Source organism: Epinephelus fuscoguttatus, linkage group LG6 (assembly GCF_011397635.1).
Source record: "Epinephelus fuscoguttatus linkage group LG6, E.fuscoguttatus.final_Chr_v1".
Classification (NCBI taxonomy): domain Eukaryota; kingdom Metazoa; phylum Chordata; class Actinopteri; order Perciformes; family Serranidae; genus Epinephelus; species Epinephelus fuscoguttatus.
This window is the reverse complement of record NC_064757.1, coordinates 29946546-29960657: the sequence shown is the minus strand read 5'-3', so window position 1 is coordinate 29960657 and position 14112 is coordinate 29946546. Positions and strand designations below refer to the sequence as shown.

The following is a 14112-nucleotide window of genomic DNA, read 5'->3' as shown; positions in this document are numbered from 1 at the left end:
CCTTTGGAGTGGGTGACCCCAAGGTTGGGAATCGCTGGACTACACTACCCAACTGTTTAGTTAATAAAAATTAAATCTAACCAGCACAGTCACCAGAAGAAACTGTTTGCATTGAGCATTTCTGCAAACCAAGCATACGTTACATTTGTAGGTTTCATACATATCATATCAGCACTTCTAATGTGATATAGTTTATGAGCTGACTGTCATCTGGAGGTGGAGTGGGTGGTGGATGGCATGTCACCAAGGCAAAACGTCTGCCAAGCTGCAGACTGCTGCTCAAGACCAACAAACAACAAAACTGGTTGTGTTTCAGCGAGTCATCACTGTTTTTCCAGCACGTTTTTAGCCCCCAGATGTGGATGTTTCGCTGTTTTTCCACTGGAGATAGTGCCATGAATTGCATTTCTTGTGTACTGAGACATCACTGCATTTACAGGTGGGATTGTGCCAGGCCAAAACATAATCTTTTCCTAACCACATGTGTCTGAACATGAGCAGATGTTAACCTTTACAGAAAGGTAAAGACAAATAAAGGTTCAACATGTCTGCTACGTGCAATTCTAACATATCTATGGTTTGCAGAAATGTAAAATGCCAACAATTCGTCTGGCAATATGGTTGGACTTACTGCACCTCAACCAGCTACAACAGTAAAACACTGCTTGCACAATGATGCATCAAGATTACTGCGGCAATCTAATGTTATATATGATTATATGTCATTTTACTGCAGAATGACTACTTCTACTTTGATACTTTAAATACACTTTACTGATCATCCTTTTTTGAAAAAAGATTTTCTTAAGAATGATTTTGAGTGCAACACTTTTACTTGTACAAAGTATTTTATCCTGATGTATTTATACTTTTACCCAAGTAGAGGATCTGAGTATTTCTTCCACCACTGATATTTGGAGCCTGAACCTCACAGTTGTCCCAATCTGCCAAAGAAAAATGGTAAATAATGTTTTTATTTATATATGTTTAAAGCTATTGTCACATCCTGTGCAACAGTAAATGTGTAACATCAACCCTTTCATACCACGGGATTCATTTTCTCATCACGACACTCTCTACCTGTCCTCCTGTGTGTCTGGCTGATCTTTGCATTCTCATGATCTCTAAAGTTTCAGTTCAGTAAAAACACACACAGGAGTGATAGAATTACCTTATGTAACACAGTCTTTCCTGAATCTCTGAGGTGTGGTCAGTTATGTGTGTTGTTCCTCACAGTTTGCACAATATGATGCCGCTCAGTGGGCCTGATTCTTGATAGGAGACGGTGATACAAACAGTGAGTCCACCCTCTGCGGCTCATCTCTGGAGCCAGTGGTTGGGATTGAAACGTGTAGGTGAGGAAAGGAAAGGAGAGGAGGATGTGAGAACTTCCTCAAACTGTTTGCAGTTTCGCCCTTTAGGACACGGTGGTCGTCACTGGTAGAAATAGAGAAGCTGCTGTTCTGCATTTCATCTGACAAGAAATGGCTCAGTGTTTACCTGAACTGGCACAGCAGAGTGAGCTACAGTGAGACACCACAGCCCAGTGAGCTTCATGTATTAATGAAACATGGTATGCTTTCAATAACTTTATAATATGAGATATATGAGACATGATGCATTGTGTGATAATGAGTCTTCTTCCACTTTGCAATAAAGAAACTTTTTCATTCCAGGTAGTATTTCTATTTTCAGTGAGGCTTCTGCAATGAGCAGAAACAATGCTTTATTCTGAGTCATACAGACATATGAAGCCTTTGTCTGGGACACCCACTGTGTCCGTCACTGCTGTTTGATCGCAACCTAAAAGAGAGAAGGGGAGAGGTGTTTTCTCTTCCTCTTCCTCTGCTTTGAAAGAGAAGCAGGAGGAGAAAGGCAAGCTTTTTGAAACTCACGGCAATCATCTCTGGCTTGGTGAAGTACGTGTCTGACAGAGAGGATTGAGATTTCATATCTGGGTTTATATTCTTTAAAAACAGCCGTAGCGTGTTTATGAGGTGTTAAAAACACAAAAACAGCAGATTTATTGCACAGGTTCATGCTTTTATTTTTGTATTTGTCTTGCAAAATCACATTCAGGTGACCAATACACTGCCATACAATAATTTCACCAAAAAACTGAACTAACAAAAGCATATAGATTAAAAAAAAAAAAAAAAACACTAAACATGAGTCATTAAAACAAAGACGCTTAAAGAGAGGAAGCCAAGCTTTGTCCTATCTGTGTCACAATGTCCCCCAAACAAACAAAAATAACACATTTTTTAATTTTACTACACATTTAAGAGTCAAAGTTAAAACAAAATTGCATATCTAAGTCAATATTGCAAATGTGTTTGTAAAAAAAACAAAAATATTTTTGCATTTTATTCACAAAGCCACTCCCTAATCATACTTGTCCATTCATAAATGCACATTAACCTCTTGTCAGTGACTATTAATCAGTGTGTGATATGTTCTGTACATGCAATATGCTTCACAGCTTTGTATTTCAGTTACTTCACTTTTACTTTGTGCTCTGTTAAACAACACGATATGTTCATCTTTCCTTTTTTTTGTGCTAAGCTACTATATCACATCCTCCATAATCAGTTTCATGTAGAGACCTACGTACTTTCCTTCCACTTTCCTGTCAGAAAAACCACCAGCCTTCTTTTAAAAACAACCCAGTCACCTGAAAAAATGTGGGCATTGTACGTTTCTGCAAACCACAGTTATGTTACATGTTGAAACCTAACGTTTGTTTAATGTGTGGTTAGGTAAGGCACAAGAACCAGGTAGTTATGGTTAGAAAAAGATCATGTTTTGGCTTAAATAACCAGATTTTGGGGCACTACCTCTGCTTGAAAAACAACAGTGGGTGACTAATAAACACTTATGTTTGGTGGCTAAAAAGCTGCTGGAAACACAGCAATGAACAGTTAAAAAACAACAGGTTTTGTTGTTTGTTGGTCTCAAACAGTGGCCTGTTGCGGTTTGTAGCTTGGCAGGCATCTCACCTAGGTGACACACCATAAACCATCCCCTCCATCCCCCGATCACAAAGTCAGTTCATATACTATGTCACTTTGGAAACATTAAATTGATATGTATGAAACATAAAAATGTGATGTATTCGTGGTTTGCAGAAACGCGCAATGCCAGCATTTTCCTCTGATATCAGGGCTGCTAAAAACCTGCATCTTCGCCTCATTCTTCGTCTACTTTGTCTTTCTCTTCATCCTGTGGACCCGTTACACCCATGAATTCACTTGTGCGCAAGCGATGCACTATTTCACCTTTCTCCGAGCTGCTCTGTTTCCTCCCTGCTACATCAATGGCTGTGTCACTAAAGCCATCCATCTGCTGTTCGCTTTGCTCTGGCTCATCTAGCTCTTGGTGACCATCTTCTAGTTCTGAATCAGAGTCATAATCATACATCTGTCTTCGGCCTGTCTCATGGTGGTACACCTGGTCACCTAGCTCTAAATCAGACTCATAGGCCATCTCCGATGTCTCTTCTGACTGTAAGAGGTCCGCCTGGTCACCTCCTTCTGCTGCTGACTCCCTCTGTTCATCTAAGCTATGCTGATATATTTCTTTTTGCTTCTCCCCTGTCCTGTGATCAGCTGGAGACCCCTGCTGTCTCTCCTCCAGCTCAGGGATGTACTGGTCCTCGCCTGCTGGCTCATGTTGGTCCACCTCAGGGCTGTATTGACTCCTTCTGTACAAACTCTCCTCATCCTCCTCCTGACACGAGCTTCCAGGGACGCTCTCACCATCAGACTGGGAGAGGCGGAGGCTAGGCAGGCCTGGGGGCTTCTGGGAGAGGTCAAATGGCTCCTCCTGGCTGAAGCGGGTGAGGAGGCCCATGGGAGTGGACAGGCAGAATCGCCCTCTTTGCCTAAACACTGAAATCAGAGAAGTAAGTCATTACATTGAGTAACTTTTGCAGCAAGAAATTAATACACCATCTACAATGTGTGCATCCTTACATCTTTCATCCAGCCCTCTGTCCATGACGCCATGTTTGACCTTCATGTGTCTGGTGAGGTTCCCCTTCAGTGTGAACTTGCTCGGGCAGTATAGGCATTTGAAGGGTTTGCTGTCTGAGTGGAGATGCATGTGGCCCATGAGGTTGTGCATCCTGTTGAACTCCTTCCCACAAAGCTGGAAGACAAAGAGAGAGAAGTGCGTGATTAGGTAAATTGAAATTAGCCAAATAAGACATTAAGCCGCAACCGGCAGCTCTGTAGCTCGCTCTGTCGGTTGGTCAATTGGTCGGTCCCAAAATCTTTCCACCCTTTTTTCAGGCCACAGTTTTAGCCCTAGCTGGCTAATATTTGGCTAAAAGGGTGGGTGGGCAGAGCGTGTGGCAGCAGCGGGAGTGCAAAAAGGCATATAACTTCAAAGTGGATTTGCAGACTTGCATAAGATTTTGTGGAAAGACTGGTCATTAGCCAAAGGACAGCTGAGTAAGTGTTCATGTCAGTTGGCAAAAAGGGGGCACCATGTGGTTGCATGCGCATATGTGGTCACAGCCATTGCATATTTGCACTTTGCTTAATACACAGTATAAACAGTGATGTATGCGCTATGCATTCTGTATGGCTAATGTAAAATTTGGCAAAGTAACTCCCTGGTTACCTGAATGGGAACCAGGCAAAGCCAAGAAATAGTCTCACAAAAAACCCATTCTCACTCCAACCTCGTCACATATCCACGTTTGGTCATGGACCTTCCACGTCCAGATACAGCATGAAAGGTACCCTGGGTGCATTGGTTGTTGACGTTCTGGGATGCTGTGTCAAGCTCTGCCTGTTACATGCACTGTCTTACTTCAAAATACACTTCCATTTTCACAGAAAATTTACCGTTTACATACAATCTCTTAAAAAATAAACGCACTGCGCCAGTAAAACACTGGGAATTGAGTTTTCTTTCTGCCAACAACTAACTCATGTGGTTGGGTTTAGGTCACAAAAGCACATTGTTAGTTATGGGAAAAACAACAGGGTTTTGCACTCCAGGTTTGTTGGACCCATCAACTACCCCACCTAACCAACCTAGCCTACCCTACTTGGACTTTCTCCACCTTAACTTTTGTTACTGTCCCACTGTGTTTCTCCCTGATGCCACAGAGCGCCATTCAACTATAATGGCGACTGGCCGCACATCATGCTGACGTTAAAAGACGACTTTTTTCATCAGTGTCTGACGTTGCAAGTCATTGCCCAAGTGCTGGATTTCGACAACTCTGGAGTGAGTCCGGGTAGAAAACTCTCCTATTAAAAACGATGAATCATCGTTTTTACCATTAGACAGAGCCAGGCTACATATATACTTTATGAATACAAGAGTAGTATCCTCTCAAGACAGCGAATAAACATATTTCATCTGTCCAACTATTCCTTTAAGTAAAAGTAGTGCTAATTGAATCCATCACAAGTAAACATCCTGATGGATGTATTTACACCTAGGTGAGAAGAGCTGCATTGCAGTTCTTTGGCTATTAATTATGGATCCCACTGCATGCTGTGGTTGGCTAGTACTTGTCAGGTTGACGCATCAAGTTAGGATTAAGGCAAAGGGGTCATGGATTCATGGTTATGGCTAGTACATGCCAATGTGGCTAAGTGAGTAAAAATAAGGTGTAAGTAAGTCAGTGTTTCCCTTTGAAATGTAGTGAAAGTAAAAGTAGCAGACAGGTAACTCTCGGCTCAGTATAAGTAGCTCAAAATAGCATGCAAGCACAGTACTTGATTACTTTCCTCCACTGGTTGTAAACACTATTTGAGGATACAAAAACAATAGGCCAGCACTATCCACCTATTATTTTTCTTTCTCTGCCAGAACTCCTTTGTTAGATGACTAATTTTCGTAGACTGCCGAGTTGTAGGGCTACACGTAATCATGAATGAATGTGCAGGCATTCAGATATACATAGACACACGCCCTTCTCTCCCTCCTCCTATCCTTGTTTTCCTCCTTTCCTCTTTGTCTTCCCCCCTCTCTCTCTCACTCCCCAACGCACACACACACACACAAGAAAAACAGAAAGAGAGAGGAAGCAACACCGAGACAGGGCCAGGAGGAGAACAGGGAAGGGCAACTCCTGCGCTGTCCTTCCTCTGCATTCTTTTTTATTAGGGTGGTCCTTTCCTTCAGGAGGAGAGAGGGACTGTAAACTGTCCAAGAGGACCGTGAGAAAACAGGAAGCTCCCTCCAGCAGCAGAGAAAGCGAGATGAAATCTATTTGAGGGCCCTGTTCTCCGGGGAGGCTGGGGGGCCATTGTTAGAGAGGCAGTTTGTGTGGCGATATCCTTCCTATGGACAAGGAGGCTCTTACTGCCAAAAGCCTCTCTGCTATCTGGTCATCGTCTCAGTCCTAAACACCAAGGTCAAAGCGCACACTCCAGAAAAGTGGAGAATTCCTTTAATAGCAGCTGCCACTGAATATTAAAGGTTTGGGTCTTGGCTGCCATTATCAATAAATATGCATTGGTTAATTTAGTTTACAATAAAAGCAAGTCCTGAAGCCTTAATCAGACAGGAGAGAATATTAAAGGGATAGTTGGACAATATGTAAAATATGTTCAATTGCTTTCTTTCCAAGAGTGAGTTGAGAAGATCAATACCTCTATCGTGTCTGACATTAAGTATGAATATAAAGTCAGCAGCCCTTTAGCTTAGCACAAAGACTGGAAACCGGTAACAAAATCTGCCACAAAACCATTTGTGTTTTTGCATCAGTTAAACAATTCAAATATAATGTGTTAATTAGTGATCTTTAGAGGCGGTGCAAGGTACATTTTATACCTATGGACAGATCCAAGCCAGCAGTTTCACCTTGTTTCCAGTCTTTGTGTTACGCTAAGCTAACTATGTGTGCTAACTATTCCTTTACCATAGACTATATAAAGTGGATGTAGCCACTGCGGTGTCAATCACAAGGAAGCCCTAAACCTAAGTCTGCTTTATTGTCTATTTCATTCTAGATAGGACCATAATTTACAAAATGAACGCCATGCTGTATTGAAGAAGACTTGAAATTAGCGTTTGAGACCATAAACTCATTAGTGAAATGTTTAGGTAGATATATCATGCAAGAGGTGGGGTAATTTTCTCAGTGGAGTCGGCCCCTGCTGACCTATAAAATGCAGGTTTGAGGCACTTGTGCATTTGCTTCACTTTTCAGACCCAGAGGCTATATGTTCAATTCTTGTATGCAGTCTATGTCCTTTACTCAGTTAACAAAAGAGGAATTAAAGGCCAAAACGCTATGCAAAAAGTCACACATGCCATGGTTTATTTGACCAACCTTGCATTTATAGGGCTTGATGTCAGAGTGGACGATCATGTGAGCCTTGAGAGTCTGTTTTTGGACGAAACTCTTGAAGCACATGTGGCACTGGTAGGCCCGTATGTTGGTGTGGATGAGGACGTGGCGCTTCATGTTGGCCAACAGGGTGAACTCACGACCACAGATGCGACACTTGTGCTCCTTCACCCCCTGAAGAACGAGAGAATGTGGAAGTAGCGGTGTGAGAAATGTGGCGAACAGACCAGTGTGTCTGTCTGCTGAGAACTTTAAGTTAGTTTAACCTCTAAAATCCCACTGATCTTTATTTTACCATCTTTTTGTGTCCCAACACTAAAGCTACTAAAAGTCGAATAAAAGACTAAAACTGGATGTTAAGAGGTTAAAAATAGCTCCAGGAGCCAGAATTTAAGGGGAAATTGCTTTGAGACAGCTGCCAAAACAACCTATTAGGCTAGTGTCCAAACTCTCTCAGCCATCTTCACTGTCCAAAAATGTGCACTAGGAATAATGGAAATATCTTGATGTGACAGCAAAATTGATAACTCTGTTTGATGCCAAAAAAACATGCTTCAGCTTCCAACCCCTGTCAAAAAAAAGAACATTGAAAAAATGCTGTCTTTTCTCGCTGTTCTCCTAATTAAACCTACTTTATGGGTGAGCGTGTGCTGTTTCAGATGGTGCGACTGGATGAACTCCATCCCACACTCGCTGCAGATGTACGGTCTGATGTCTTTGTGTTTCATCATGTGGTTCTGAAGCTGGCTCGGATACTGGAAAGTCTTCTGGCACTCTGCACACCTGCGGGAACAGTATGTATATAGTTCACCTCTTTATGGAGCCAAATGGAGAACTGAAACATTAAAACAGTAGTTTGACATTTTGAGAAATGTACTTCTTCGCTTTCATGCGGAGTTAGACGTGAAGATCAATACCACTCTCTTGTTTGTTCAATAAATAGGAAGCTAAAGCAGGCAATCATTTAGCTTTGCTGTTTCCATCTTTATGCTAAGCTAAGCTAACTGCAGCTTCATGTTTAGAGCACAGACATGAGAATGGTCTCAATCTTTTCATTTAACTTTCAACAAGAAAAAAAATGGGGGTCCAACTATTGCTTAAAGGAACAGTGTGTAAGATTTAGGGGGAATTAGTGGTGTCTAGCGGTGAGGATTGCAGACTTTATCTTAATTTTATCTCTGATAACCTAAGATCCAGACATTTAGGAGGTTTTACTATAAGCCACATTATTCGCAGAGGTCTCTTCCTCTTCAAAACAAACAGACCAAGTGATTAAAACAGGTAAAAGCACTGAATAAAGCAATTTCACTTTAAAAAAATCAGTGTGTTTCCGACGTTCTTGTCATGGAGGGGCTGCTAACTATGGTAGCCAACATGAAAAGGCTAGAACGTGAGAACTCGAGAGCGTGAATGGCCTTATCAAGAGCTAGTCCTTGCCTTGGTAGGTCCGTTCTTGGCTACTTTAATAACGTGGCGGTGGAACATGGCATAAACAAGAACCCGCTCCCTATGTAGATAGAAACAGCTCATTCTAAGTTTTCAGGTGATTATACACTTAAGAAAAGATACTTAGATTATCCTCCATTTCCGCTAATACATCCACCTAAATACTACACACTGGACCTTTAAAATAAACTATCACTAAGATAGTTAAGCAAAGAAGAACTCACCTGTATAGGGTGGGGCCACGGTGGGCGGTCAGGTGCCTCTTCAGCTGTGCCAGCGTGGGGAAATCCAGACCACACTCCACACATACGTTCTCCTGTCCCTTCTCATGCTTCAGCTCATGGGCACGAAGCTCACTGGGGTAAGCAAAACCTCTGCCACACACACTGCAGCTGGACGAGAGGATAAAGTGTGTAAGAGATTAGAATAAAAAATGAGGATAGTTGAAAGTAAAAAGAACTGGTTATAAAACATCTACCTGTATGGCTTAACGTCACTGTGCTGCATCATGTGCCTCTTCAGGTGGCTGGTCTGAGTGAAAGCCTTGTGGCACACTTGGCACTTGTGTGGCCTCATGCCCTGGTGGGTGAGCAGGTGTGTGTGCAGGTGGCTCAGCTGCTTGAACAGCTTCCCACACAGGTGGCATCCATGCGGCTTGATGCCGTTGTGTCCCAGGATGTGCGTGACCAGGTTATACTTGGAGGTGTAGGACTTCTCACACATACGACACTTCCACCGTTTCTGGTCTCCACCCACATCTACATAATAACTGTCATCCACATGGATGTTTAGACCTAGTTTCTCAGCGCTTGTCGTCCCACTGCGAGGAGGTCCCTCACGGCTGCGATGAGCAGGGCGAAGCTCCTCTCTTGGGTAGAAAGAACCAGGGGAAAGGTGCATGACGGGGCCAGGCATGAAGAAGGGGTATGGGAGGAGGCTGTGGTGCAGAGGTGGGAAGTAAGGAGGGTGGAGGAGGAGAGGAGAGGGAGGCCAAACTGGGGAAGGACTGAGAGGCTCCTGCTTCACCTGCACAGGTAGATTCATACCTGGTGATCTGGGGTGAAGCTGCAGTCTGTTCAGCTCAATCATACCAGGGATGGGTTTAGGAGACGGGGAGGGAATGGGGCGAGGTGGGAGGGAAAAGGGGATGTGGGAGAGGTGCACCGTCTTCTTACTGCTGCTCTCATCTGCCTCCTCTGCTCCCCCATCAGGAGATTCACCTCCCTGGGCGTCCATTTTGAAAGGAGTTCTTTTGCGTTTTTGGGATCCTTCCTTTTGAGCATAACTGGGGCTGAGCATGGGAAAGAAAGCAGGGGGGCTGAACGCACTGTAGGTGTCTCTGCTGGGTGATATGCTGGGGTATCGAGGAGGGGAGAATTTTGGGGGCTTAATGTAGAGTGGAGGTGGGCTTAGATAGAAACTGTGCTGAGATGCTTGTCTTAGCTGATCTCTGAGAGGAGGGCTTCTTGCTGGTGAGAAATTCACTCCGTCTGTTTCCATCTTCTTGCTGCGTTAAAGAGAGTATAAGAAGTGGTTACAGTGGTGGAGGAAGTATTTAGATCCTTAACTAAAGTAAATAACGCAATACAACATTTTACTGTTGACTGGATTATCTTATTTTATCTAATCTTATTTTATCAGTATTAGCAGCAAAATGTACTTAAAGTATCAAAAGTAAGGTGCTATTTCTGCAGGAAAAAAAGCCCCCGTAGTTGATGTATTTTATAAAATATTGCATTTGTAATTGTTTATACAGATGCATCAATGCACAAACAGCTGGTGATGATGGATCTAGTTTTTAACTCTTTCACAGACAGTTAGGCAATGTAGTCTTGTGCTTCCCAACCTATAGGGGTCGAGGCCCCTTCAACGAGTCATAAGATGAATCTAGTAGCTGATAATGAGATGAGGTGATTAATGGATCAAAAAAGAAAAACAAATTTCTGCTACCCAAATTTGTATTTTGTTGTTTAGACTTTGGACTGAATCTTTGTTTTTTGGTGAAATATTAATTCATTCTCACTCCCAACCTGTCAAATAAGGATGCTCGGTCAGGGGCCCCTTGGCATTAGATATTAACACACAGAGGCAGTATCACACGCAATGGGTGGCAGCTTTCACTGAGGAGCCTGCTGTGCATGTCTCGTATGAAACCAAAAGTCAATCAGGTTATTTTAATAACAGCATGGTGTGCTAGTATGTGTAGCATACTATGCTAGTGATGTATGTCATGCAACATTAGTAACAAATCATGCTTTTGTTGCCTAAACCTAAAAAAGTAAACCTGCACATGAAGTGTTTTACCTATGTTCTCAGTTTCTTTTGAAAAGGGACTGCATGCGTTTAACAAGTGGAAACTGCACAAGTTTATTTTGAAAAGGCACAGTGCCTGTAATGAGCGTGAATTGACACCCCATCCCAGAGCATTCAAAACCGACACTGGAGGGGTACCCTGGGCATCATTGTTTGATGTGTAGGGCCACAAAAGTCGATATTTGAAGAGGGAGTCAGAATGTGTTGCAAATATTGGATACTTTTACTGTTTTGGGTCTTGAACATTTATTTAAATTAAAGCACCTGAGGAGTTTTTAAAGGGGAAATGTCTCTTTGGTAAGACTGCTAAAACACAACAAGGGGTCCCTCTTTGGTCACAAGAAAAGTTAGGAATCCCTGGTTTACATTGTAAATGTTAAGATCCTCATATGCCTTATTATGTTAAATCTTAATCTGAAAAGTAACCTTTGCTGTCAAAGCTTTGGACAAAAGCTCATCCAGTGACTGCTTGTCTGGTTTCTATTTATGATATGAAACTGTTCCTCTAAAGGTTTCTGTGGAAGGTGTGTAACCGGGCACACACACACACACACACACACACACACACACACACACACACACACACATATACAGTCTTGTGTCGACACCCACACCTTTCAGTGTTCAACGTGAAACCTTTCACTTCTTTCTTTCTCACAGATCTCCCCCTCTCCTGAAAGTAGGAAGTTATCTGTGAAATGTGCACCTCTACCTCCCGCACACTTTTCGCTTCTCCATGTCTTTTTTTCTCTCCTCTGTTCATCTTTTTGTTTTTTTGCACTGATAGCCAGGAAGAACTTCCCCTTTTGTCCTCTGCTGATAGTGCTACGTGATGTTTGAATCTGTATCTCTGCGAGCAGCCCAAAGTCTGAGGGAGATTAAATAACTGATAAGCTTAAAACTGTGATATGTTGAGATGTCTTGTAGCTATAAACAACATGCCCACTGCAGTCTTTGTGCATACTTTAGTGAAGATGATGGTCATGGGTGAAAAGATGATGATACTCAGAGGGGAACTGTCTTACTTCTGCATGACATCTAAATGTGCTTAGCACTATTGTACATATCTGTTCTATTCCTGTAAATAGCTCAGTGATTATCAATGAGAACTGCTGAGATCCATATCAATCCACTGTAGCATGACCACTATAGTTCTACTTTACTGTCTGCTAAAGCTGCAAGTCATGATTAGTTTCACTGTTGATTATTTTCTGAATTAATCGATGAGTTTTTTCATAAAATGTGAAAAAATTATTTAAAAAATGTCAATAACTGTTTCCCAAAGCATAAGTTGACGTCTTCAAACCCAAAGATATTCAGTGAGGAGTAAAGAAACCAGAAAATGTTCACATTTAAAATGCTGGAGTCAGAAATGTTTGACTGTGTTTTGACTTAAAAGTTACTTTAACCAATTAATTTATTATTAAATAAGTTTGTGATTTATTTAATACTTGGCAACTAACTGATTAATCGTTGCAGCTCAATTGTCTGCTGCTCCTGTTGGCTATTGCAGATGCTGCAGCTACTCATTCTTTATAGTAACAAACATAAAATACACATATTACCACTTGTAGGACTGCAACTAAAGATAATTTCACTGTTGATTAATCTGTTGATCATTTTCCTGATTAACTGATTAGTTGTTTGGTCTCTAAAATGTCAAAAAATGCTGAAAAACTTCAATCCGTGTTTCTCAAAGCCTAAGATGACGTCCCCAGATGTCTTGTTTTCTCCACAACCTCAGTTTACCGTCATAGCAGAGTAAAGAAATTAGAAAATATTCACATTTAAGAAGCTGGAATGTTTTACTTTTTTTTTTAATAAATTACTCAAACCAATGAACTGATTGTCAAATAAGTTGGCCATTAGTTGACAACAAATTGATGAATCGTTGCAGCTGTTTTGCCAGTTACATGTTTTATCCCTGCTAAAAGTAGAAGAAAAGAACTAAATTTTGATAATCTAACAGCTGCAATACACAATATTTAGGTGTTTTCACTGAAAAACGTCTTAATCCATGACCAGAATACATCATTTTCTGTCGAGTGACTGTCTATTTTAGCTCTAACATCCAGACTCACACACCTGCAGACAGCATAATATGACTGAATCACCTCTAAGTCATGTTGCATGTGGAAAAGATAATAGCAGCAAGTGAGGATGAAGAAGTTCAGGAAGATGAGATGAAGATCAGTGCAGAGATTACAAATACATTCACATTTATGTAATTCAAAGTGTCATTTTGTTCCTGCAAAAACATACTTTGCAAACTTAAAAGCAGCACAGCACACTCTCTAAAACAGGGAATATTGCTAAACATCACTAAATGATAGAAGTACACAGGGACATTACAAGTATTTGGATGTAATTTAGTTATTAGTGATATATAGAAAGCGTAAACCACATGCAGAATGCAAGAAGAATGTTATTCTGCCTCTTCCAAAGATGTTACTGAAATCAATGTTTCCCTTTCGGCCAGCTTCAAACACTCTCCTGGATATGATCCTGCTCTTTTACTGTATCCTCTTCACTTCTCCCAATCAAGGTGCACTGTGCAGAGACCCCGGGCTAAACTTTGCCACACCATGCATTCCAAACAATCCATTAAAAACAGAAGCCCCTCCTCATATGCCAGCCAGTGCCATGTAAGTGTGTTTGTGCAAGGCTGCAGCGAAGTCTGTGTGTGTGTGAGAATGTGTGAGTGTGTGTGTGAGTGTGTGTGGAACTTACCAGTTGAGTGTAGCAGAGTGTGTTTTCTGTGATGCTGTTGGCTGAAGTGTTGCTGCAGCTGCTGCCGTTGTACCTGTACCTGCGTTTCTCTCCCTCCTGCTCGCACTGCAACTCTCCTGACAATGAGCCGCCCGTCCACGGATAGCATTTGAAGTGACTTAAGAAAGAGAACAGGAACAATCACTTTGTTCTCATTTTTCAGATGAGTACCTTCGGAGAGAAGGAAGGAAGGGAGGGGAGAGGAAGTCAACAAGCCTAGTGCCTTCCTGCAGAAAAATAAGGAAACACTAGATAGACATCTCCAT

General features: G+C 41.9%; 1 protein-coding gene across 1 annotated transcript; it reads right to left on the bottom strand.

Moving 5' to 3' along the window:
- Positions 1-2034: 2034 nt before the first annotated feature.
- znf366 (zinc finger protein 366) lies at positions 2035-13968 on the bottom strand. The gene is made up of 7 exons (XM_049579846.1): positions 13808-13968; positions 9243-10271; positions 8989-9156; positions 7951-8101; positions 7301-7492; positions 3975-4149; positions 2035-3890 (listed from the first exon to the last, which is right to left on the bottom strand). The coding sequence occupies exons 2-7, from the start codon at positions 10262-10264 to the stop codon at positions 3190-3192; spliced, it is 2409 nt and encodes an 802-aa protein (XP_049435803.1). The 5' UTR covers positions 10265-10271; positions 13808-13968; the 3' UTR covers positions 2035-3189.
- Positions 13969-14112: the final 144 nt, after the last annotated feature.

Bases quoted from the DNA above. Each gene is read 5' to 3' on its own strand.
- znf366 (XM_049579846.1), bottom strand. From the start codon at position 10,264: ATGGAAACAGACGGAGTGAATTTCTCACCAGCAAGAAGCCCTCCTCTC. The intron at 9,157-9,242 runs GTAGATGTTTTA...CCTCTCGTCCAG, and splicing joins AGTGACGTTAAGCCATACAG to CTGCAGTGTGTGTGGCAGAG. The intron at 3,891-3,974 runs GTAAGGATGCAC...CTCTGATTTCAG, and splicing joins CAGAGGGCTGGATGAAAGAT to TGTTTAGGCAAAGAGGGCGA.